We start from the raw sequence: 27151 nt of genomic DNA, 5'->3' as shown, positions 1-27151 counted from the left end.
AGATGTCCTATGGCATACACACCAATGGCCATCTTTCTGATTGAGCATAAAACATGATTCATGTGAAAAGGACTCTTGTCACCACTCAGTGGACGTCCAGTTGTGGCGTTGGTGTAAAAAATTCCAGCCTTCATCGCCAATAAACAGCAGTCAGCATGGGTTCATAAAACAGGCACCTGCTGTGGAGGCCCATCAGCAGTATTATTCACTGAACAGTCATTGAGGAGACAGTGTTGGGAGCCCCTTGATTTATCTAGGTGGTCAGTTGCTCAACAGTTGCACCTCAATTTCGGAAATGCTTCCACCCTTGGTTCAAAAGCCCCTGATCATGCTCATTTAGGCATCAGTTAAACTGCTCCAGTCCCACATTACGATGATGACTGCGCTGTTTCCTGTGTTCTCTAACCCATTTATATACCCTCCACTGCTAGTGCTACCACCTGCAGTGTTAGAATGGTTATTGCATATTGATATCAAACACAGGTGGTGGTCACATTAATGTGATGGGACCATGTAGTTTCATCCTTGAGGACGACAGAAGGATAGGGCAGGTTGCTCAGTTGGAGAGGTTCCACCTGTTGTGAGGACAGAAGCTTCAAGTGAATCTTCCTTCTCATACTAGAATGATACTTAACATTTGCAAACACAGTTTCAAGCAAGACATTTGAGTCAATAAATATTGCCAAAAATGTAGAGCGCTTTCTGTCTGAAGTTTTAAATTTAGCTAACAAACATTTTGTCACAGCACTCCCAGAAATCATACAGATGGACATGATCACTGTATTCAAATCAGTTAATTGTACAGAGCAGTTCTCAAACATACTTTCTTGATATAAATAATTTAAACAGACTATAATAATATTATGAAAAGTATAGTTGCTATTCATCATATAGCGGAGATGCTGAGACACACACACACACACGCACACACAAACATACACACCACCACCACCACCACCACAGTCTCCGGCAGCTGTAGCCAGACTGCGAGCAACAGCACGTTATGTGAGAGATGACCAGGTGGAGGTAAGGGGGAGGCTGAGGCAGGGAGGGGGAGGGATAGCAGGGTAGGCGCGGGTTATGGTAAAGTGCTGATAGTGGGAGCATGTAGTGGTGAGATGGAGCGTAGGGCAGCTACATGCAGTCAGGAGGTTAGACAGAGGGTGGAGGAGAGAAGGCGGAGTGGCGGAAAAGGAGAGAAGTAAAAAGACTGGGTGCATTGGTGGAATAAAGGGCTGTGTAGTGCTGGAATGGGAACAGGGAAGGGGCTAGAAGGGTAAGGACAATGATTAATGAAGGTTGAGGCCAGAAGGGTAATGGGAATGTAGGATATATTGCAAGCAGAGTTTCCATCTGCACAGTTCAGGATGTAAGGTTAGTTTGTATATTGAGGAATTTGGGGAATGATGGTGAGGTAAGGTTCCAGGTTAAGAAATTCAGGAAAGTTAACAGAGGGTAATTTGGGGTAGTGGGGGTGGTTCATGGGTGGATGAGGAGTGAACTGAGTCAGACAGGGTTGAACATTGGATGGTTCCTTTCAAAGGACACGGCCGACTTCCTTCCCTGTCCTTCCCTAATCCGATGAGACCGATGACCTCGCTGTCTGGTCTCCTTCCCCGACAAAACCAACCAACCATTGGTGTTTTGGTTGAGTCAGATGGGTAGTGTTGGTGGCAAGAAAATGTATCCATTGTAGGGACTGAGAGAAGGAGAGAAGGTCCTTAACAAGTCCTGCATGACTGAATTTGGGAGTAGGGCAAAAGGTGAGGTCTTTGGAAAGGACTGATACTTATGTGGGGCTAAGGCTTTTGGAGGAAAGGTTCATGACTATGTTTGGGTCTGTTTTGGTTCTGCATCCTGTGTGGTGGTGGGAGGAAGTTTTGGAGGGTGGTGTAAATGTAGTAGGACTGCAAGACAGGGTTTGTCAGTTATGAGGGGACATGGGGAAATTTTGCAGGTTTTGTAGAGGTGATGGACAGTGGCAGGAGTAGGAAGTGAGCAGGATGGATAGTGTTTTTAGGTGGTGTTGTGCTGATGCTCCTGTTCCTGGAGGGCAAGAGTTTCAATGTGTGTTGTGGGATTCAGAAATTTGGGATTACATAGCAGCAGAATTTTATGGATGGAGAGGTTTCGAATATTAGGCATATTTTTTGAATTAACTCAATCATTTGATTGTGTTGATCACAAAATATTGCTCCAGAAATTGGGCCATTATGGAATACAGTGAGTAGCTCACAATTGGTTCACCTCTTAATTTAGCAACAGACAGGAGAAGCTGTGATGTGGGGTCTGAGTGGGGTGCAGTCAATTGGCAGGTGCCCCAGGGATCAGTGTTGGGGCCACTCCTGTTCTTTATTTATATAAATGATATGCCCTCTAGTATTACAGGTAACTCTAAAATATTACTGTTTGCTGATAACACTAGCTTGGTAGTAAAGGATGTTGCGTGCAACATTGGCCCAGTTTCAACCTAAGTTCATGGCTCGTATAAAATAAACTAATGCTAAATCACAGTAAGACTCAGTTTTTACAGTTTCTAACACACAATTCAACAAAATCTGACGTTTTAATTTCACAGAATGGGCATATGATTAGTGAAACTGAACAGTTCAAATTTTTAGGCGTTCAGATAGATAGCAAACTGTCATGGAAAGCCCATGTTCATCATCTTGTTCAAAGACTTAATGCTGTCATTTTTACTATTTGAACGGTATCTGAAGTGAGTGCTCGATTGACATGAAAATTAGTCAAGGTTGCTTATTTTTATTCACTTATGTCATATGGTATTATATTTTGGGGTAACTCTTCCCATTCTAAAAGGATATTTTTGGCTCAGAAGTGGGTAGTTGGGCAATAAGTGGTGTAAGTTCATGAACCTCTTGTCGACCCCTATTCACAAGTCTGGGTATTCTGACATTGGCCTCTCAATACATATATTCCATATTGTCATTTCTTGTCAACAATATTAGCTTATTCCCAAGAATAAGCAGCTTTCACTCAGTTAATACTTGGCAGAAATCAAACCTGTATTTTGATCAGACTTCCTTAACTCTTGTACATCTTTGGGTTGGGTTGTTTGGGGGAAGAGACCAAACAGCGAGGTCATCGGTCTCATAGGATTTGGGAAGGATGGGGAAGGAAGTCGGCTGTGCCCTTTAAAAGGAACCATCCCGGCATTTGCATGGAGCGATTTAGGGAAACCACGGAAAACCTAAATAAGGATGGCCGGACGCGGGATTGAACGTCGTCCTCCCGAATGCGCCTTGTACATCCATTTTCAATAAGCTATCACTCAAATTCAAAAATCTTAGCAGCAATCCATGCTCTTTCAAATCAAAACTGGAAAGTTTCCTCATGGCTCACTCCATCTATTCTATTGAGGAGTTCCTTGAAAAATTAAGCTGATTCTTGTTGTATTGTTGATTGCATTTACTTAAACAAATGGTTCAAATGGCTCTGAGCACTATGGGACTTAACATCTGAGGTCATCAGTCCCCTAGACTTAGAACTACTTAAACCTAACTAACCTAAGGACACCACACACATCCATACGCGAGGCAGGATTCAAACCTGTGACTAGCAATTGCGTGGTTCTGGACTGAAGCACCTAGAACCGCTCAGCCACCGCAGCTGGCTACTTAAACTTTTGGATTGACTTTTTTTGGGTTCATAAATATTTTATTTTTATCTATTATTACTTTTATGTTGCAACTTCATGTCCTGAAGTGTTCCCTGACCTTGGAGATTTGCTCCTCAATTTGGTCCTGTAGAACTTGACATGTAAATAAATAAATAAGGTATTGCAAGTAGTTTCAGGGCTGACTGATATGGCTTTGCAGGCCTATATTGGTGAAGGCTAAGGATTGGCGGGATCTGAACAGATTGATGTCATTTTGGAAGGAAGGGTGGCAGCCAGAGAAGGGTAACTTGATGGTAAGGTCATTTGGGGGGGGGGGGGGAAGGAGGGAGGGATTCCATGAGCCAAGCAACAATGCAGGAACAATATGTGGGACTGGGTTCTGGCTATGGATAAGGAATACTTTTCTATATTGAAGCAGCTGGAAGGAGCAAGGATCCACAATGGTGGAAAAAAAAGGTGTAAAATACGTAAATATGTCCGAAAAATTCGCAAAAATACACCCAAACACGTGGGAAAAATGAAGAAAAGGATGAAACAAGTGGAAACCATATGAAATGTGAGGGAGTAGGCAGATAGTGAAAGGTGAAAACAAACTGAAATTTGCATGAAGTCATAATGAGATCAAAGAAAAAAATAAATAAGTAAATTAGTAATGTGGGTAGCAGGTTTGTGGGTGGCTAAATGTGAAGAAGAGGGACGGCAGATGTGACTAGATCAGTTGAATATAGTAGGTTCGAACTGAAATAGAGAGGAGGAGTAGGGGGTGGCGAGAGGATGGTAGGACGAGATACCAGTTCGTGTGGCACAGGAAAGGTACAGGAAATAACATGGCGAAAAGAAGTGAAAGTGACTCAGGGAGAGTGATTGATTTTAAGGTAAAGGATTAACACATCGGAGGGAGTAATGTGGGACATGAGATGCTGCATCAATAACGTGCATGATCTTGTAGTCCTCTGTTGAGTGCGACCAATATGGTTGATACAATGTGCCTCATAAGTAGAGTGTGTAGTGTAGTTTGTAAGGCAACAAGAGAAATACAGAAAAGAAGAAAGAGGATGGGCACTGAGTAAAGAAATGTATTAGAAAGTAGTAGCAAAGGAAAAAAGGAAAACAGCACTGGGTTAGGATGGAAGAAAAGCCATAAGGCAAAATCAAACACTGGAAAATCCAGAATGGAAGTTAACAATATTAAGAGGAGGATAGTTGATACTCACCATATAGCTGAGTCACAGATAGGCACAACAAAAACATTGTTGGAAAGTGTTAATTCCCCAGAATTTCTTAATCTAAAGCCTTGCCTCATTCCCCAAATCCCACAGCATGCAAACTACCTTAAATTCCACAGCAAGAACTGAAACCCACCACCTAAAAACTGATCCTGACCTTATATTCCTAACTGATGATGAAGGCTGCATGCCTGTTGCTCTGAACTGCAAGGACTACCTAGCAAATGTTGGATTCATCCACCTACAAACCATACCACAGTGACCCCTTCCCAGAAATGCAACAGGATCTCCAGTCTCTCCTCAAATCCTTAGGCCCATCCCAGAACCTCTCCCTGAAGTCCATCTCTCTGCTCACCCATACTACTCCCCACAGTCCTACCTTGTACATGCTTCCTAAAGTACATAAATCTAACCACCAACGATGCCCTATTGTGGCTGGCTACTGTGCCCCGACTGAGATAATCTCTGCTCTCATAGACCAACATATTCAGTCTGTTACTGGAGCCTACACTGCTATATAAAAGATACTAACCATTTCCTCCACTGAAGCTCCACTGTTCATTTACAGTACAGTGCCCTGCTTGTCAATATTGATCCCACCTCCCTTTACACTAAGATCCCTAATGCCCATGGCCTTACTGCTATTGAACACTACCCTTCCTAATGCCTGAAGGATTCCAAACCAACAACCTCCTTCCTAGTCACCATGACCAACTACATCCTCACCCACAATTACTCATCATTTGAAAGCATTTCCTACAAAAAGTCTGGGGTGCAGCTATGCGCATCTGCATGGCACCATCTTATGCCAACCTATTTATTGGCCATCTAGAAGAATCCTTCTTAAACACCCAGAAACCCAAGCTCCTCACCAGGTCCATGTTCATTGATGATGCCTTCATGACCTGGGTCAAGGGTGAGAACACCCTATCCACATCCCTGCAGAACCTCAACACTTTCACCTCCATTCAGTTTACCTGGTCCTACTCAACCCAAAAAGCTGCCTTCCTCAATATTGATCTCCACCTCAAAGATGACTACATCAGTACCTCTGTCCATACCAAACCTACCAACCTCCAGCAATACCTCCACTTCGACAGCTGCTACCCATTCCATACCAAGAAGTCCCTTCCATACAGCCATGTGTGGCTGTCTCATCTGTAGTGGCGAACAGTCTCTCCCAAAATATATTGAGAGTCTCTCTGAGACTTTTACAGATCATAATTACCTTTCAAATCTAGTACAAAAATGGATCCCTGTGCCTTATCTTTCAAGTCCCCACCACCTCCCAAAGTCTCACCATCTGGCCATTCCCCTCATGACTCAGTACCACCCAGGACTGAAGCAACTGAATTACATTCTCTGCCAGGGTTTCGACTACCACTCATCATATCCAGAAATGGGAAATGTCCTACAATGGTATTCCACCACCCAACAAACCTACACAATATCCTCTTCCATCCCTACACAACCCCTGCTCCCAACCCCTTTCTTTATGGCTCATACCCCTGTAATAGACCTAGATGCAAGACCTGCCTCATACATCCTCCCACCAGCACCTAATTCAGTCCAGTCACATACATTATCTATCCTATCGGAGGCAGGGCTACCTGTGAAACCAGTCATATGCTCTACAAGCTAAGCTGCAACCACTGTGCCGCATTCTATATGGGCATGACAACCAACCAGCTCTCAGTCCACATGAATGGCCACCGACAAAGTGCAGCCACAAAAAATTGGACCACCCTGTTGCTGAGCGCACTGCCCAACATGACGTTCTTCATTTCAATGACTATTTCACAGTCTATGCCATCTGGCTCCTTCTGAACAATGCTCCATAACCCTCCTGGCCTCAACCTTCATTAGTCATTTCCCTTGCCCATCTAGCCCCTTCCTTGTTCCCATTCCAGCACTACACAGTCCTCTATTCCACCAAAGCACCCAATCTTCTTACTTCTCCTTTTCTGTCACCCTGCACTCTCTCCCCCCCCCCCCCCCCCCTGCCCCCGCATTCTGTCTAACCTCCAACTGCACTTAGCTGCCCTGCTCTCCACTTCATCCCTGCACACTCCCTCTGTGTGTGTGTGTGTGTGTGTGTGTGTGTGTGTGTGTTTTTGTCTATTTTCAACAAAGCTCACTTTCCGGCATTCTTTTTGTTGTGCCTATCTGCGACTCAGCATCCCCGTTATATGGTGAGTAGCAACTGTACCTTTCCTACTATTGTTACATTCCATCCTGGATTTTCCATTGTTTAATTGAAATAGTCTCTTGCACTAGTCATACATCAACAAAAATGCAGGAGCGTCCTTGAGACATAGAACTGTTCTCTAATGCCACCATTCATTCTGTTAATGTATGTATCACTTACCAATATCATCTGAATAATACCACTAATTATACATCTGGAGATTGTGCACACATTTGGGACTGTCCTAATTTGTTTTCTTGTTTCGCTCAGAATTTCTTCCTCATTGCTTCAGTGAATAGAATATATATTGACTTAGATTAAAACACATTTGTAGTTGTTTTCCATTTCATTTCCATAATATGAATGTAAATAAATTTGCATTTCCTTTATAATAGCTGTTAATCATATATTACTGAAAATTAACCACAGGTAATTTTTTTATGCTGATAACACCTGTAGATGAAAGACAGTATCATGTGTGGAATTAACTTTTTAGTAACAAATCAGTCTTTCTTTCTTTATTGCAGCCATGTGTTATCTCAATGGAAGATATGGTATTCCACAACAGAGATCTTTATATTATCTTGGAACTTATGGAAGGTGGTGATCTTGTCAACTGGATTCAACCTCGCCTTAGGCTCACTGAGAAGCAGACAAAATTAATATTTTATCAGTTGTCACTTGCCGTTGAGTACATCCATAATAAAGACATCTGTCATCGTGATCTCAAGGTCAGTTATAAAATAACTATTTGAGAAATATTACACGTGCCTGTTCCTGTTGCTAAATAAGTGACACTTTGTTTCACAGCCAGAAAACATTTTACTGATGGAAAGAAAACCTGAGACCATAATTAAAGTGAGTGACTTTGGAGTTTCAAAAAATGAATGTCTCCAGAGTGCCATGGATACAAAAGTAGGTACACCATTTTACATAGCACCTGAAATACATTCAGCTGCATCCAGGGGAAAGACATATACGAAGCAAGTTGATGTATGGAGCATGGGAGTCATTCTGTTTTATTGGTGAGACAGATAACATTCCACTAGTTTTAAATTTATTGTAAGAACTTGTTTAATAAAAGCTAAATAAACTGAATTGTAATGTCATGGATGGAAGGGGATAGTACTGACCATAATCGTGTATCTTTGTTATTTTTCTTAGTATTTTTTACATCTTCATCTCTGTCATCATATTCCTGTCCTTGATCTCTTCTCTGTTTCTACCTCTTACTTTGGCAATATTCTGTTTTATACTTTACCTAAAATACCACTGCACTTTATCACTCTCCCAATTACAATATACTTAAAGAAAACAAACCACTGACATATAGTTAGCCACTCCTTTCAGATACACCATTAATTCTCAAACTGATATTACTATGAAACGAAATCTTTGCCTTGCATATTTCCTATCCTTCTTTTCAGCTGGATAAACAAAATGAACAGAAAAAAAATTATGCAAGTGATCTCAAAGTAAGTTACTGAAGTTAACATAGGAGGATTTCAATTTATATCCATGTAGGATAATGTATATATATATTTTTCTTTAATCCTCTTTCACAGACACTAAAAATGTGTTCTCAGTCTCTTTTATCTTATGTGATCACTAGCAGTCAGGTCATAATAATGAAACACGCACTTGATAGTTACTGAAACTCTGATTCTAATTGAAAGATGCAATATAACGCATGCAGATTCCTTTCAGCGTCATGATAGCTTACCCCTCTGTAATCAGCCACTGTAAAGAGACAGGGTGGGAAAATGTCAAACCTTTTTTATAAGCTTGCTTGTCTTGTATCATATGGTGTGGTCACACATGCTCATGTTTATGCCTCTATTTACATCAGTGAATAATCCATGGCTCAGAAACTGTATATGCAAATTACCAAACTGTAATTAACTAATAAATGAATGAATCTGGAATTAGTCAACAAGGTAGAGTCATTTTTAAACTATTTAATTATTTGTTATTGTCTTCCTAAATAGTTCATGTGTGCACTGCACATCAGAGGCTGTTACTCAGGTATCTGACTGTGAGTGGGGTGCACACAAGGGATTTCTAGATTGGGAACCTCTCCATCCAGTCCAGATAACAATAAGTGCAGGAGACCTGGAATTACCAGTGTGAGATCCAAAGGAATTCTCCCCACAGTCAAGAGTTTTAAAAACCTAGTAATTAACTGTCAAAGCACTTGCAATGAAGTGCCAGAGTTTGAAGTGCTGCTAAAATGAAAGGAAACTCCCAAGCTACTAGTTAAGCTGATTAAAACCTGGAACTGACTGCAGTCAGATTGTTCAAGAAACCACAATAACAGGCTAATGGGCAATGGGGGTGGTGTATTTGTTGCACTAGATAAAACAATCAAATCCACCAAAGTAGAAACTGAAGCCGCATGTGAGATTGTTTAGCCAATACTCAATATCAGGGATGGACATAAACTTATAACTGAATCCTTCTATGAACCACCAAATTAACCCACTGATGTAACCAAAATACCTTAGTTCACAAGTACATCAAATTGTATCGTCAGAGGAGGAGACTGTAATTACCCAATAACCAATTGGGATCATTATAGTTTTTTAGTGGTGGCATGTGATCAGACATCTGCTGAAACATTACTAAATGTCTTCTCTAAAAACAACCTAGAATAGATAGCTCACAAACCCATTCATGATGGAACTATATTAGATCTAACAACCACAAGCAGACCTCTTTGGAAATGTCCACATTGAGAATGATATTGGTAACCATGAGACAGTTGTAGCAACAATGATTACCAAAGGACAAAGAGCATCTAAAACAAGTATAAAGATTTGTATGTTCAGTAAACTTGATAATGATACTACAGGGTGTTTAAAAAATGACCGGTATATTTGAAACGGCAATACAAACTAAATGAGCAGCGATAGAAATACACTGTTTGTTGCAATATGCTTGGGACAACAGTACATTTTCAGGCAGACAAACTTTCGAAATTACAGTAGTTACAATTGTCAACAACAGATGGCGCTGCGGTCTGGGAAACTCTATAGTACGATATTTTCCACATATCCACCATGCGTAGCAATAATATTCTCTGAATGAAATTACCCGAAACCTTTGACAACTTGTCTGGCGGAATGGCTTCACATGCAGATGAGATGTACTGCTTCAGCTGTTCAATTGTTTCTGGATTCTGGCGGTACACGTGGTCTTTCACGTGTCCCCACAGAAAGAAGTCATAGGGGTTCATGTCTGGCGAATAGGGAGGCCAATCCACGCCGCCTCCTGTATGTTTCGGATAGCCCAAAGCAATCACACGATCATCGAAATATTCATTCAGGAAATTAAAGACGTCGGCTGTGCGATGTGGCCGGGCACCATCCTGCATAAACCACGAGGTGTTCGCAGTGTCGTCTAAGGCAGTTTGTACCGCCACAAATTCACGAAGAATGTCCAGATAGCGAGATGCAGTAATCGTTTCGGATCTGAAAAATGGGCCAATGATTCCTTTGGAAGAAATGGCGGCCCAGACCAGTACTTTTTGAGGATGCAGGGACGATGGGACTGCAACATGGGGCTTTTCGGTTCCCCATATGCCAGTTCTGTTTATTGATGAAGCCGTCCAGGTAAAAATAAGCTTTGTCAGTAAACCAAATGCTGCCCACATGCATATCGCCGTCATCTATCTTATGCACTATATCGTTAGCGAATGTCCCTCATGCAGCAATGGTAGCGGTGCTGAGGGGTTGCCGCGTTTGAATTTTGTATGGATGGAGGTGTAAACTCTGGCGCATGAGACGATACGTGGACGTTGGCGTCATTTGGACCGCAGCTGCAACATGGCGAACGGAAACCCGAGGTCGCTGTTGGATCACCTGCTGCACTAGCTGCGCGTTGCCCTCTGTGGTTGCCGTACGCGGTCGCCCTACCTTTCCAGCACGTTCATGCGTCACGTTCCCAGTCCGTTGAAATTTTTCAAACAGATCCGTTATTGTATCGCTTTTCGGTCCTTTGGTTACATTAAACCTCCGTTGAAAACTTCGTCTTGCAACAACACTGTGTTCTAGGCGGTGGAATTCCAACACCAGAAAAATCCTCTGTTCTAAGGAATAAACCATGTTGTCCACAGCACACTTGCACGTTGTGAACAGCACACGCTTACAGCAGAAAGATGACGTACAGAATGGCGCACCCACAGACTGCGTTGTCTTCTATATCTTTCACATCACTTGCAGCACCATCTGTTGTTGAAAATTGAAACTACTGTAATTTCGAAAGTTTGTCCGCCTGAAAATGTACTGTTGTCCCAAGCATATTGCAACAAACGGTGTATTTCTATCGCTGCTCATTTAGTTTTTATTGCCGTTTCAAATATACCGGTCATTTTTGAAACACCCTGTATACTGTCATACCTTAATTAAGAACTTGAAACTTTTAGCTCAGGACAGGAACACTAGAGGGACTATGGCTCAAGATAAAAAGAACAGTTCAGCATGCACTGGACAGATATATACTCAGTAGCACGGATCATAATGGGAGGGACCCTCCATGGTATACTGTCACTGTACAGAAACTTCTAAAGAAATAGAGACAAATGAATAATATGTATAAAACAAAACATATGGAGGCTTATAGACAGTTCTTTTTCCCTCACTCTATTTGCGAGTGGAACAGGAAAATGGAAATGACTAGTAGTGGTTTGGGACACTCTCCACCACGCACCATACGGTGGCTTGCTGAGCACCTGTGTAGATGTAAATGTAGAAGATACTAATCCCTTCTTCAACGAATGCGCTGTACAAGAATGATGAAAGGGGTTAACCTCGTCTGTCTCTTTACTTGTTTTTAACTGTCTTTCTCTTCCATCAACACTTATTAGTAAGTACTACTTCCTGTGTGATTTCCATATCAACCTTTTATCATTCTAGTCATTTGTCAAACTTCTCTTTATTTATTCATTCATTCATTCATTCATTCATTTTCAGTTTTTCTCTGCAGCATCTTCTCACTTGCTTCATGAATTCCATGTATTAGTAGTAGCTTTCATATTTTTGTAAGTGAATACTACAAGTGATCCAAAATTTTTTATTTATCACATTCACTAAAAATGAGTTGGTGTTTAGTATCCAATAGAAGTTTTTAACTATATGTTACTGAAGTCCCTTGCTACCAAGCAAAACCAGGTTTGAGTGCATTCACAGGAAAGGAAGAGGTCTGAATGATTACTGCTCTCAACTGTACTTGATATAACAGTTGATGTAAGCCCAAAACAAATATAGAAAGTAAATTAAAAAAATAGGAAAAGCAACCACTCATCTATAGTTGATTGATGTGTGCTGCATAGACACACACAACAGCACAAGTCATTACTAGATATTACATTACTGTGACCATGGCAACATTATGCGTTACCGTGGCCAAGAGTGGGTACATCTGGGTCTTTGTATTTGTGTGTGTAAATGATCACACAAAAATCGGTGTGACAGCTCAAAAGCTAGTAATGTCTCTCTGCTGTTACTTAAATGTATGTGCCACAAACCAATCAACTATAAATGGGCATTTGCTTTTTTGTTTATGATTTGCAACCTAGAATCTTTGTTATAGTAATAACAATATCATGAAAAGGATAGTTGCTACTCACCATACAGTGGAGATGCTGAGTCACAGAAAGGCACAACAAAAAGACTGTCAGAATGTTAGCTTTCGGGTAACAAGGCCTTTGTCAAAAATAGCGCCCCCCCCCCCCCCCCCCCCACACACACACACAAATATATGCAACTCTCAGCCACATGGCCACAGTCTCTGGCAGCTGGAGTCTGGCTTCAGCTCCCAGAGACTGAGGTCATGTTGGTGTGAGATGCATTTGCACGAACATATGTGTATGTTGTCTGTTTTTGACAAAGGCCTTGTTGGCCTAAATCTCTTGTTCAAACAGTCTTTTTGTTGTGCCTTTCTGTGATGCAGCATCTCTGCAGTATGGTTAGTAGCAACGATCCATTTCATTACATTGTTACATTCCATCCTGGATTTTCCATTTTTTGTTACTGTAATAAGTTATGTGAGTTCATGCAATTTGAAACAGTGATACATGTATTAACAATGTGACCAGCCTAACTGATTTTAATGCTATTACTGTCACAGCCTGAGTGGATCATTACCATTCCGTGATCCCATTGCTATCATGAGAGGGCAGTATCATATTACCAAACCACCTGAAGTGTGGGTAAATGTATCGTATCCTGCACAAGAGCTTGTGGACAGTATGTTGAAAAAAGACCCAAATCAGAGGATTAAAGTTAAACATATCTTGACGCATCGTTGGCTACAGGTGACTATTATTATTTATCAGCTACTGGTTTTAATATATTAACAAATTTTACTGTTTTCTTTATCTTTATGTTTTCATGACTGTCTTCTAGTTGACTGCTTTTAAAGAATACAGCAAATACCCATTATTCCCCATAAACTTTGGTTTCGTTACAGGACATTCACATTCAGTAATTTCCTATTTTTCAGTGATGTGATCTTACACTCACTGTTTCAGTTTGTCTCCAATTTACTGACTCAAAAGATTTATAAAAGATGGGATCATGAGACTGCAAGTATCCATAAGATAAGTATTGCTATGTATGTGGTCATGAATGAATGAACGTGGAATGAAATTTAATGCAAACAAATGTGACATCCTGGTTAGAACCAGAAAGTAGGATAGACTAACTAGTGGAATAATGAATGGAAATTAACAATTAAAGAAGGTGAAAAGTGTCAAATACTTGGGAATTGTGACAGAGGAAAATGGAAGAAATGAGAAAGAGATCAGTGAACATGGCAGACAGGCCAAACCTTTCTTGCTTAATGTTAGGAGCCTCATTCGGAACAAAGACATCCTACAAAAAAAGCAAATAAGTAATATGTACAAGTTCCTACATTGCAGTACTAATATACACATCTGAAACATCAGTAATGAAGAAAAGAGATGCAATCAGATTACAGGCATGTGAAATGAAGTCCCTCATAAGAAGGACAGGAGTAACAAGAAGAGATAGGATGAGAAGTTAAAGGGTAAGGAAAATAGTGAAAGAGGAACCCCTTCAGAACAGGAAGAAACATCAAGACCAAGATTGTATGAGCACTTTAACAGAATGGGAAATAAGAACATTCCCAAGAAGTTACGTGAAATGGAGATATGAAGTAAAAGACCAAGGGATAGATGGCTGAAAGGTAAAGAAGGAGTGTATTGAAAAAAGATACGAGGACTGGACCATAGCGAACACAGAAAGATGGTGGGGAAACATGGCTAGATGGTGAGGCTTATGTTTCAGACAGACCCAGCATGGGGCCAGAAACTGTTCAAAATGATGATTATGATGATGTGATCATTTTGTCAAGGCAAGAGAAAAAGAGTACTCCATTACCATAAAAAGTTTAAGACCTCCAAAGAATACTTTGACATGCCCGTACAGTGTAAGGGATTATTTTTATGTAGAAGAGAGTTCACAAAGTAAATGGGAAGTTGCAGATTCAGATTTTTCATCTGAGGATATAGAAAAATACTATCCTAAATAGGAAGATGTAAATGACTTGATTACAGACCTTGGTTTCACAAAGTCAAGGACCGAGCTTCTGACATCAAGATTGAAGCAGTGGAACTTGTTGGATGAAGGTGTGCATGGCAGAACAGAGAAAGTGTCACTAAGAATTTTTCCCCTTCATCAAAATGACCTATGCTTCTGACACAGTGTGACTGGTCTGACTGGCACTGTTGGAATAGACTCCAATCCAAAAGACTGGTGCCTATTTGTAGACAGCTCATCAAACACATTCTTAATGGGTAAAGATACCCATCCCCTCCTCAGACTCACTCAGTTCATCTCAAAGCGGATTACACAAGCATAAACTTCTTGCTAGAATTCGTAAAATGTATGATTATGAGGTAATAGGAGACTTTAAAATTGCGATATTTCTGATGGGTCTCCAAAGTGATTTTATTTATTTATTTTTATTTTATGCCCTTCATTGGATCACTCTCGTTAGTTATGTTGTTGTTATTCAGTAATACAATATAGTTCAATAATAATTCAATAAGACAATTCAATAGCACAGTGGTTTTAAAGGGATTATTGTAATTTATTATTATATGAAGGGTGTTTTGCTCTTCTGTCTGCCCAATACTTCTTCATTCTTTCACATTGTGTCATTATTGTCAGGTTTCTCTAAAGTAATTGAAAGAGTAATGTATGAAAGGCTAGCTGACTTGCTGAACAAAAATAAAATACTGACTAATGCTCAAAATGGGTTTGGAAAGAACAGATCCACAGAAATGGCACTCTTCCAGTTCATGAACATGGTTCTAAATGCATTGAACAAGAACAAATTAAGCTGTGGAATATTCTTAGATTTATCTAAAGCATTTGTTTTAATCAGCCATGACTTATTGCTTATGAAACTAGAATGTTATGGGGTCTGTGGACTTGCCTTCAAATGGTTCAAGTCTTATCTCTCTGATAGACAACAGAAAGTACAAATATCTCATGAAGGCAAAGAGCATCTTTCAGAGTTCAAAAAAACTAGCTATGGAGTGCCCCAGGGTTCTGTGATAGGCCCTCTGTTGTTCTTGGTGTACATAAACGATTTGCCAAACCATCTGACAGTTGCAGAAACAGTAATGTTCGCTGATGACACTAGCATTTTTATAAAAGGATACACTGAGGATGATCTACAGCAGAGTGTCTCTAGGACAATAAATGAGACAGGAAAATGGTTTAGTGATAATGCTTTGATCATAAATAAGGATAAAACGGTATTGATGAATTTCAGTAATATTAAAAGTAAAGCTAGAAGAAGAGTAAAAACTGAGTTAGGGAACTACGTTATTGCACAAGCTCCATACACAAAATTCCTCGGTATATGGGTGGATGAGACTTGAGATGGGAAAAGCATCTAGAAGTTTTGAGTAAAAAATTAAGTAAATGCTGCTATGTGCTAAGAATGCTTCGGGAATGCTGCAACACTGAATCATTGTTGTGTGCCTATTACGCTTACATGAACAGTTTGCTTAGATATGGTGTGATCTTCTGGGGAAATACAGGTACAGCAAAACAAGCTTTCAAATTTAAAAAAAGGGCTATTAGAATAATGAAAGGGGTTCCCTGCAGAGTGCCATGCAGGGAAATATTTAAAGAATTTAAAATAATGACTCTTCCTAGCTTATACATCTATGAATGTGTATGCTTTCTGAAAACTCACCAGGAATTTTCAACATTAAATAATCAGGTTCATAACCATGAAACAAGGAACAAGGATGATTTTCACAGACACACCCACAAAGGAGCACTCTACCAAAAAAGTGTAAACTGCCAGCCCAAAATACTTTTTAGCGCATTGCCTTCTACAATAAAGAAAATTAAAGAATTTCATAAATTCAAGGTAGATCTTAAACAAGTTTTACTAACACATAGTTTTTATAGCATTGAAGAATATCTGAATATGGAAAAGTAATATTATTTATATATACTGATATAAAATATTTGTATTTATTATCCAAGTTTTTGAAACAAATTAAAGATAAGAAACTATATTGTAATTGACTACATCCATACAATGTATATTGTTAATGGATGAATAAAGAGATTGCTTGATTGACGTATTTTCTTTCTTTCTTCATCTGAGGCCACTCTTCCTGTAGCCCTTTTATTGATCTTCATTTATTTATTTATTTATTTATTTATTCCATGTGATCTGATGGTACATGGTGTGTTGCAGATGTTGGAAAATATCAGTCAACATCGTTAACATATATTAACATATAGTATCATAATGTACTATATTGCTCAATGTTTTCAGTATAACATAAAATAGCAAGATTACTGTTCTAAGTATTCATTTATAAAGTAAAAACAGTGACACAACAAATATGACTTCACGGCTTTGCTAAATTTTATGTTGTCTTCAGTGGACTTAATACTAGTGGGAAGATTGTTGAACGGTTGGAGGCCCATGTGGAAAGCTCCCTTTTTACACAGTTGAGTGTTTGTATGTAAAACATGCAGATTTGAGGTTTGCTTGGTGTTGTGTTTATGAATTTCATTATTTTATATGACTCTGGAGTCAGTTGGCACTATGTGGTTTCTGAAAGCTTGGGTTGTGTCTCTTGCAGTATCCTGGTTCTCTCTGTTTTGTTTTTCAAGTCATCTGCTGTAATTTGGAGTTCTATTGTATTTTCCTTAATTTCTGTGATCCATTTAATGTTACTCTTACTATTCCACAATTTGTTTATTATATCAGTACTAATTATGTTTTGTGGTGTTCTGATCAGATGTCTTCCTGATCATGCTTATTACTGGTTCTATTTTCTTGTACACTGTTTCATTGTAAGCTATTCTCCAGTGCCCATTTACTTGATATTGTTTATTTATGCATGTCCTGATTACTAAAGGTAGAAACAAGTGTATTTTGTCAGTTTATGCTATATTAGATGTTTTGAAGATGGTCTCAGCTGTGTAAGTTATTTCTGGTTGTGTAACTATTTTATTACGTTTTAATTTTGCATCTATGAATAGGTTTTTTGTCGTGTGTGTTCTTGGTAATGTAATTTGCTTTGTTCAGTTTTTTTTTTTTTAATTCTGTTTTGCCATGAGGTTTTCTCATTTAGATTGTAAGTTACAATTTCAACAAATATTTAAATTCATCAACAATTTTGATTTCTTGTTCTGCTATTGTAATTTTGTTTCCAAGTGGTGGGTCAGATAGCATAATCTCTCTCTTTTTTTTTTCCTTCAAATGATATTCTGAGGCCAATTTTATGTGTTACTTCTTGTAGTGAATTAACTTGTTGCCTGATTTCTTGAACATTGTTGGCTAGGAGAGCAAGATCATCAGAAAATCCCAAGAAGTTCAAATTTATATTATTTTTAGCATTTCCAATTCTAATGTGCTTTGGGTTATCATTGTACCATTCTCTCATTAAGTGTTACAGGGCACAGTTGAACAGTACTGGTGAGAGACAGTCACCTTTTCTTAAGCCTGTTTTTTTAAGGAATGGTTCACAAATTTCTTCTCTAAACTTAACTTTCAGTTTGGTTCTGGTTACAGTAAGTCCTGTTAATTTAATTAGTTTTGGATGGAGTCCCAGGTTTCATAAAATTTTTGGTACTGAAAGTCTATGGAGGCAGTCATATGCCTTCTACAACTTTACAAATGGTACTGCAACAGGCTTGTTCCATGTCCTGTAGTATGCCATAATCAACTTTAAACTAATGATTCGCTCTGAACAGCTTCTCCATGGTCTGAAACCTACCTGCTATTCCCCTAACTCCTGTTCTAGTTGTTCATTGATTCTTCCATATAGGATCTTGGATAAAATCTTGTATGTCTAGTCTAGGAGAGAGATTCCTCTGTAGTTGTCTGGACTGCTCTTATCCCCCTTCTTGTGTAGGGGGTGTATGATGGCCATAGTCCAATGTTTGGGTCGATTCCTAAGAGTTCTTTGTGTTCTTCACAATTCAAAAGTTTATTATATGCTTTTGCCATCATTTCAGCATTTTCTGTCTGCCATTCTTCCACCTTCATCATTCAGTGTTAGTGTTCACGGCTCGTACTGTTGTAGTTGTTTCCCAGAGATTTTGTATCAGTTCCTGGAAATTATTTTTGGTAATTCTCTTCCATAGGGTTTATTATGTCTTTATAGAATCCTCTTTTAATTTTCCTAATTTTTTTATGAATTTTTTTCTTTCATTTTTGAGGTTGATGGCATTTTCTTCTGTTTTGTTTATTTGAAACCTTAACCATGCTTGGTGTCTTTCTTCATGGAATTTGTCACATTCTGGAGTCCTCCACGCAGGTGTACTTTGTGGTTTCAAGTGAGCTTGTTTCTTTAGACTTGGTACCATTTCTTCTAGATCATCTGTTACTTTTATGGTTTGTGTTATTTGTTGGTATTTGTCATTTTTAATTAGCTGATATGGGTCATACCTCCTTCTTGTTTTATTTTTTTTCATTTTTTCTTTGATGGTGTGAATTTGATTTTAATTTTAACTAAGTAGTGGTCTGAGCCTGTGTCTACCGCTCTCAATACTTTAACATTGTACATTTCTTACGAAAATTTCTGAGGAGGTCACAGAATTTATGTACCTCCCCCCTTTGATTTTGTTATAAAACGTTTTTCATTTGTAGGAGATGAACATTTATAATTATGTAGGTTTTGTTCATTGTTTTAAAAGTCAGAGTTGCAATTCTTGGTGATATTCCTTAAAAATCAGTTATTGAATCTATTATTTTTATGTTCACTATAAATCCTGTACCAAATTGGGGTCATTGCTTCATAATCCGTTGTCTTGGTTTCCCATTATAAATACTATATCCTTGTGATTCGAATGAGACCTCTATTGTGTTTCTCATTCATTGGCCACTATTAACATTTTTTATTTATTTAATTCATCTGTGACCTCCTTGAGTTTTCCAGTCTTAAGTTGTGAGTTCGTGTTGTGTGTTGCAATATAATTTATTTGCTTATGTTGAATCTTCTTTTTGTTTGTCAGTAGGCATTTGGGTGATTGAAAATGTTCTAATTCATTGATACCTTCTAGTTGGCTACCCACCAAATCTGATGTAGCCTTTACCTGCTTTTCTGGCCAAGACGGTGACTTTTTTCCCAAAAAGATCTTTCCATATTTGACTTTCAAAGGTAATTAAACTTAGCTGGAACACACTCTGATTTACAACTGTGGTTGTTAGCCACAGAGAGTGTCTTTGGTGCATGAGAGCTACTTTATTTCAGTTAAGTTTGCCAGTAAGTTGGTTAGGACCCCCCACCCAACACCTGGGATGTGCCACATAAATCACCTCTCCTCCTGCTATGACAGCATAGTACGTGAATTTAATATTGTTTCCCTTTGGAGTAGCAGAGACATTAGGGCTCCCTGTAACAGATAACACTGGCTAAAGAGAAATTAATTCCGTGTGAGAAAGGCTAATGTCAAGCTGGAACCATTGGTAGACACACAAAAGGTGCTGATGCCTCTGTGACTCGTAAAACTGGATCTGCAAAGCTATTGGTTAGAGGTGTGACTAATGATTCAGCAGTCTTCAAACACCTGCAAGGCTTCTTTCCCGAACTGTCCAAGAGACGAGGTTGAAGCTGGTGTTTTTGCTTGACAACAGATAAAGATCACACAATGCAAGGAATTTCCAAATATACTAGTCATAAGGAAAATACTGCTTACAGTATTTTCTTTATGACTAGTATATTTGGAAATTCCTTGCATAGGGTTTATAGCAGTAGTTTAGGGTATTTTGGGCAGACATAAGTCCGAAAAACGTACAACTAGTCAAGGCTGCAGTGAATACCTCTGGCATAGGGAGACACATGATGTCCTACAAAATCCATGTTCTTGAAGCTCATCTAGAGTTCAAAGGGAATATTGGAGCATACTGAGGGTTGAGAAGGGAGTGAGACAGGGTTGTAGCCTATCGCCAATTTTATTCAAACTATATATTTAGCAAGCAGTAAAGAAAACAAAAATCTGGAGTAGAAATTAAAATCCATGGAGAAGAAATAAAAACTTCAAGAGTTGCTGACAACATTGTAATTCTGTAAGAGACAGCAAAGGACCTGGAAGAGCTGAACGGAATGGACAGTGTATTGAAAGGAGGATGTAAGATGAACATCAACAAAAGCAAAATGAGGATAACGGAATGTAGTCAAATTAAGTCAGGTGATGCTGAGGGTATTAGATTAGGAAATGAGACACTTAAACAAGTTAAATGAGTTTCGCTATTTGGGGAGTAAAATAACTTGATGATGGTCAAAGTAGAGAGGATATAAAATGTAGACTGGAAATGGCAACAAAAGCATTTCTGAAAAAGAGAAATTTGTTAACATTGAGTATTGATTTAAGTGTCAGGAAGTCGTTTCTGAAAGTATTTGTGTGGAGTGCAGCCATGTATGGAAGTGAAACTTTGACAATAAACAGTTTAGACAAGAAAAGAATAGAAGCTTTCGAAATGTGGTGCTACAGAAGAATGCTGAAGATTAGATGGGTAGATCACATAACTAATGAGGAGGTACTGAACAGAATTGGGGAGAAGAGAAATTTGTGGCACAACTTGGACTAGAAGAAGGGATCAGTTGGTGGGACACCTTCTGAGGCATCAAGGGATCACCAATTTAGTACTGGAGGGAAGCATGGTGTGTAAAAATCAGGATGTAAGTTGCAGTAGTTATTCAGAGATGAAGAGGCTTGCACAGAATAGAGTAGCATGGAGAGCTGCATCAAACCAGTCTCTGGACTGAAGACCACAACAGCAACAACAACAACAACAACTGGAAAAGCAAGGGGGATGCTCTCACTAAGGTAGTCTGTATTTAAAACATCACTCTTATTTTTTTTACCAAATACTCTTGGTGTTAACATATAAATATGGCAGGAAGATAACCTCCTACCACTGAAAGCAGGTGCTGTTATGAGATGGCTTGTTTGCATGTAGCATTTAAATAGCCTATGTGATGTTGCAGTGACTGTGTTGTTCAGAAGTACAATGCAATGTTCACAGGCACTGGGTTACTACAGCCGTTATGAAATACATGAAATGTATTCACAGTTGAGAATATGGGTAGCCATCAACTGTGGAATATACATTACCCAGGATTATTTTTTTTTTTTACAGTGTGCCATTCTCCGTAACTACTGATTTTGGCAACCCTTTGACTGATAACATTCTGGACAAGGTTTGAACTGTTTTCATAAGTTATAGTTGACATTTCGACCACATAACGGAATTTACCAAATCTATATGTGACAATCAGGCTGTAGCTTTCCAAAAATGGGACTCTATGGTCTATGTATTGTATTGGTGCAAAAGTTCTTAGTGTTTGCGCATTAGTTTAGTAAACACAACAAATACACATACCAAATACTTTAGTCATCAATAACATATTCTCCTTCAACAGCCTGCCAATGCTGGGGTAATTTTTTGATTCCATGTGACTATAAATCTGTGATTTTGAGGTGAAGAACTTGTCATCTCATGTTTGGAGCACATTTTCATCTGGAAAGGAAGTTCCCTGAAGGTTGTTTGACAGAGAGCAGGAAAGGTGAACATCTGAGGGTGCAAGCACGCACTTCACAAAAATGACGAAGGAATTTGTGGTGCATCGCAGATGCTACGCTTAACTTATTCTCAAAAAAGAAAGCTAACTATCAACAGTGCAGGTGGTATGTGGTACCCATACACCCAATATTTGAACCTCCCTATTACACGTAAATGTCTCATGATGGTGGAGTGATCACAGTCCATCAGATTTGCCAATTCTTGAGTACACTGACATGGATGATTGTGGGTTAATGCGTCTAAATGATTTTCATCAAACCCTGAAGGTGTTTCTGAACGTAGAGAGTCTTTAATGAAAAAATGATCCTCCTTAAAATGAGAAAACCATTTTTTGTGCTATGTCCCCTGGCATTAATCCCATAAATGACACAATTGTTTCTGGCTGCCTTCACTGCTATCACCCCTCTGCTGAACTTAAACAGCAGAATATGTCAGCAATGTTCTGATTTCTCCATGTGGCACTCTCTTTCTAGTGTCCACATGTCCACTCACTATCTCCAAACAACAAAATGTAAAATCAAATAGCAATGGTGAACTAAAATTAAAAAATTACAATTGATAAATTAACCCACAGCAACTGGAATACCAACATGCAAAACAGAAATGCCATGAACTTATGCAGCAACCTAATATACACATGACCAAAATTCTGATGCCTGCAGCCATGATAAATATTGTCTTAGGGGAACTGACTGGTATTTCTGCATAAGTAGCATTTAGCCAGCATCACTAAAGGATGACCCCCATGTGGCATTAATGCAGCATGTGAAGCACTATCAGTTTTAACAGTTTTGAAATCACCATTCATGTCTTCCTGATTCTGAATGCACCAGAGTGACACCACTGTAGACAGTTAGAGCATGTTTCATGTGACAGTATGATTTAATTTCTGGTTGATTGAGTAACTCTTTTATCTGAAGGACACTTTGTTTGAATGTGTTACTTTATTTCGGATAACACTGATTCCTTTGGAACAAATTTGTTATCAAAATGGCAACAATAGAAAATTTTCAACAGTGTCTTGATTCATGATACCTAAAGCAAAACATACATCAGCAGAATTGAAATTTTTATCTAGCCATATGTTGATCTGTAAACTGTTTCATAATCGCTGTTTGATAAAAGCAGTGCCCCTTGCTGTAAGCATTGTAAGTATCCACCAATGGCTTGTGATCTGTACGTAGAATGGACTTCTGCTGTAAATGTACTCATGGAACTTTTTGGCAACAAAGACAATAGTGAGAGCTTCTGTTTCATAGACTAAAATTCCTCTGAGCAATTTCTGCTTTTTAGGATGTGAACGCTATTAGCCTTTCTAAAGCAGATTCAGAAGGATGTAGGTTGCAGTAGGTACTGGGAGATGAAGAAGCTTGCACAGGATAGAGTAGCATGGAGAGCTGCATCAAACCAGTGTGAAGACCACAACAACAATATTGCAGCAGTTGTTACACACACCAACTAAACGAGGCTGTTTTGGCACAAATGGTCATTTTTATAACACAACAGATTATAATTCATGAAGTACCAATATCAAAAGCCCATTACGCCTACTACAATCAAAAAATTTTATGTTAGAAAATAATTTCACATTTCATTCATACTCTCTAGCTTCTGAAGCATGAGATCGAAAAGTAGTAGTATGTAATTTTTATATAAATTTGGAATCACCATATACTTCCGTAATTTGTGACAGTCCGCGTTTCTTCTCCTTCCTCGTTCCAACAAACAATCTTGTCATCACTAATTCTGTAAATATTCCTGCCAGTGTCAAAATTTATTCTCTGGTTAACTTCACTAACCCTGCCAAAATCACCATTTTAGTTATCCCGCATTTGTTCTCTAGTAAAGTGTTATTAAGTGCTCATACAACGTGTTTTCTGCGCTACTCCCAGAAGAGAACTTTAGCAGGTGCTAGCCGGGGTCTGTAGTGTACCGGCCTGGCCAACAATTTTCTGTCAAAATTTCATTTTCTTGGATACACGGAGAAGACAACACGTAATCTTAGTTGCCTGTTATTCCTGTTAGTCATTTATTTCCATTCTGGTAGCCTGAATCTATGGAAATAGGTAGTAATTATAACAACGCTGATGATTTGAAAACCCGATCAACCACATAAACAGCGACTGTCATTCACCCTTTCGGCTTTATTTACTCAGCTCGTATAGACCCGTCCCCTTTTGTCTGCAGAAAAGTATTTTTCTAGATGCAACGGGGATTCCCCTGGCAGAGGCATCACGTACACTATGCACGCATTCAAAAATCAATTTACGATTCATTCAGAAATCATCTTAGAATTTGATCAAAAAAGTTCAAAAACCAACAGGGATGCCTTCAAAATCATATGAGTAATCGATAGACCAACATGTGCTGGATGCTAGGCGCTTTGTGAACCAGGTCTTTTTCCTCAATAATATGTACTTCTGTAGCCAGAAGTGGGAGAAGATACTACTCATACGGGACTCAACTGCACATGCGTATAAACTCATTCCGCAACCGCTCAAACGAATCTAATGTAAACAGTTGTGACGTCACGCTCATCAGAGGCAATTTGTTGTTATTAAACATTGCATAGTCTTCCTACAGCCTTGACACATTTTGCTGTTGGCAGATGCTTGTATGAGCACTGTGTTTTGTTCTTATATATGGTGCACTTCCTTTGCAACTAAGGTTTTTTTTTTTTTTTTTGTTTTTTCTCTTGTTCGTGTTTTATTGCTGCAGTATTATTTTGTGGTAGCGAGATACAGTAATATTCTTTATTAGAGTATTGGTTCTTACAACTCAAAGTTACAAAAATGTAACCAAAAACTAAAACAATGAAAAATTCCTGGAATTCTAAAAAATACCCGGGTTTTCCCAGTTTTCTCCCGGATGAAAAAATTCCTTGGTTTTTCCCAGATCTCCAGGTTGTTCCGGGTCATATACACCCTGTATAACATGGTGGGTCTAACTTCCTTTGTCTCATTATATTCTTAGTAGCCGCTGACACTTGTGCCCCTGCGTCCAACAAAATCTTAAACTTTTTAGATTGTACATATCCTACCATTGAACATTCCACTTCTGCATACATATTCATAGCATTGAAATTAAACAGGAGCTCCCTTAGGTGGGTCTTGGGCTCCCTCTGCGATTTAACGCTTGTCCTTCTCTGCTATCTCCACTTCATCCTCCAAGCTGATGATTTACACCTCCTCTTGTATTCCTCGGTGACTGGGTACATTTACAAATCTTTCGGAGTCCCTTCATGAACTTTCAGTGACATTTGTGTGGGTAACCCTCTCAAAAATACATCAAGTGCCCTTTGCTCGGCCTCCTGCAAAAGAACAATATTTGCTTCATCACTCTGACCCAACTCGTAAGTATACTCAGTAATTTCCCGTATCCTGTCCGCAAATTTCTCCGTTGGCTCCCCCTGTCTCTTTGTTATTGTACTTAACCTCTCTCTAAAGTACCGAGCACTATTTTGTTTCTTGTACCTTTGTAAAAACCCTTCCCTTAACTGCATAAACTGTCCTGCCTTCCTTAAGGCCTCAGAACACCTTACATATGTTTTCGCTTCACCCGTTAATCAAATCTTGGCTATATGTAACAACTGCTCATCAGTCCAACCATTCATCACCGCTGAAGTCTCCAAGTCCTCCACAAATGAATGCACATCCTCAGATGCCCTTCCTGAAAATGGAATAATTAAACTCATGGCAGCTGCATAAATCTCCTGCACCCTAGGCAACAATGACTGATCAGATGTGGTTTCATGCTCACTTCTAGATGTTAATTTATTTCTCAACTGTGTATTGTCTGCTGTCAATTGTGCTACTTTTTCCAACAAAATCCGCACAGTTTCTGGTTCCAACACACCTTGCATCCTTGACTCTGTCATTGTGTTGCTTTCGTTCCCAGTTAGTCATTTTGTTTTGGGATTAAGTACAAGAATAATCTGACCTACTATGACCTACTACAGCTCTGTATCATCATACTCAGTATCATCATAAACAAATACAAAAGTAATCAAATGCCACCAAAAAAAAAAATCTTACTGCCCCAAATACACTAACACTTACTCTGACAGCAAAAAATATTAAGCCCAAGCACAACATCTACATTGCGGCTTTTGACACTTCATACTCAAAACACAAACAAAAAAGAAAGAAAATGTCCAACACCCAAAAGAACAATTTTGACAGCACTCACCACATCTTGTGACTGTACTGCAGGCGGTGGACTTGAACATTGTACTGGACAGACAACGTCCACTATTCTGACACCAAATGTAGTGGGTGGGTGCCAGGAGTTACCGTATTAAAACTCGGCGAGAAATTTCCAAATGATTTATTTGACTCCACTATAGTGCTCCGTTCACCTTGGTCTGTGTCACTGGGCCTCGCTATGCTGAGGAAGCACCCCAGTGGCCTGTGCAACGTAACACTGTGTTGTGTCGGCCTTGGCCAGCAAGCTGAGTGAAGTCTCTGGCATGTGTTGAGATCTTGCTGGTATGTGTAATGCACTGCAATCCGGCCTGCACCTGCCTGTAACTTGTGCTCCGAATATCTCACAAAACTAACTTTCCCTATCCTAAATGGTGGTGCCACTAAAATACTGTAACCAGACATTGGACTGATATGCAGATTGCATCAATAAATTGCAGCCACATATTTTACAACCAATGACACAATATGTTATGCTTTCCTATAACATTGAGGATTACGTAATATTATGTTTGGAAGTGTTTGTGGACTTGAAAATAACATGTTAATGGTGTGTCTCAACTTGAGTTTCAAAATAAAATTCTGATTTATATTTAATTTCTGTATATGATAATGCTACCAGATCTATTTCAGAACATAGCTTGCAGTGATCCATCTATGAACACCAGTCTAGACCTGAACCCAGTGAACAATGATCATCATAACTTGAAGTGCATCTAGTTAGTCTCTTCTGGGCAGTAGCTTCAGACAAGTGTGGATGCTGTCTTGAGGCACAGTGTTGATACTGCTGAGCTAATGACTG

At 39.1% G+C, this 27151-nt stretch overlaps 1 protein-coding gene across 3 annotated transcripts in view; it reads left to right on the top strand.

Moving 5' to 3' along the window:
• The window catches only part of LOC126188214 (ovarian-specific serine/threonine-protein kinase Lok-like), a 221526-nt gene that overhangs the window by 173718 nt on the left and 20657 nt on the right, over positions 1–27151 (top strand). For all 3 annotated transcript variants that reach the window (XM_049929766.1, XM_049929765.1, XM_049929767.1), the window contains exons 5-7: positions 7582–7785; positions 7865–8079; positions 13181–13367. In XM_049929766.1, coding sequence (XP_049785723.1) covers positions 7582–7785; positions 7865–8079; positions 13181–13367 — 606 coding nt within the window. The remainder of the gene's footprint in view (positions 1–7581; positions 7786–7864; positions 8080–13180; positions 13368–27151) is intronic.

Source organism: Schistocerca cancellata, chromosome 5, assembly GCF_023864275.1.
Source record: "Schistocerca cancellata isolate TAMUIC-IGC-003103 chromosome 5, iqSchCanc2.1, whole genome shotgun sequence".
In the NCBI taxonomy this organism is placed as follows: domain Eukaryota; kingdom Metazoa; phylum Arthropoda; class Insecta; order Orthoptera; family Acrididae; genus Schistocerca; species Schistocerca cancellata.
This window is presented reverse-complemented; position numbering and strand designations above follow the sequence as displayed.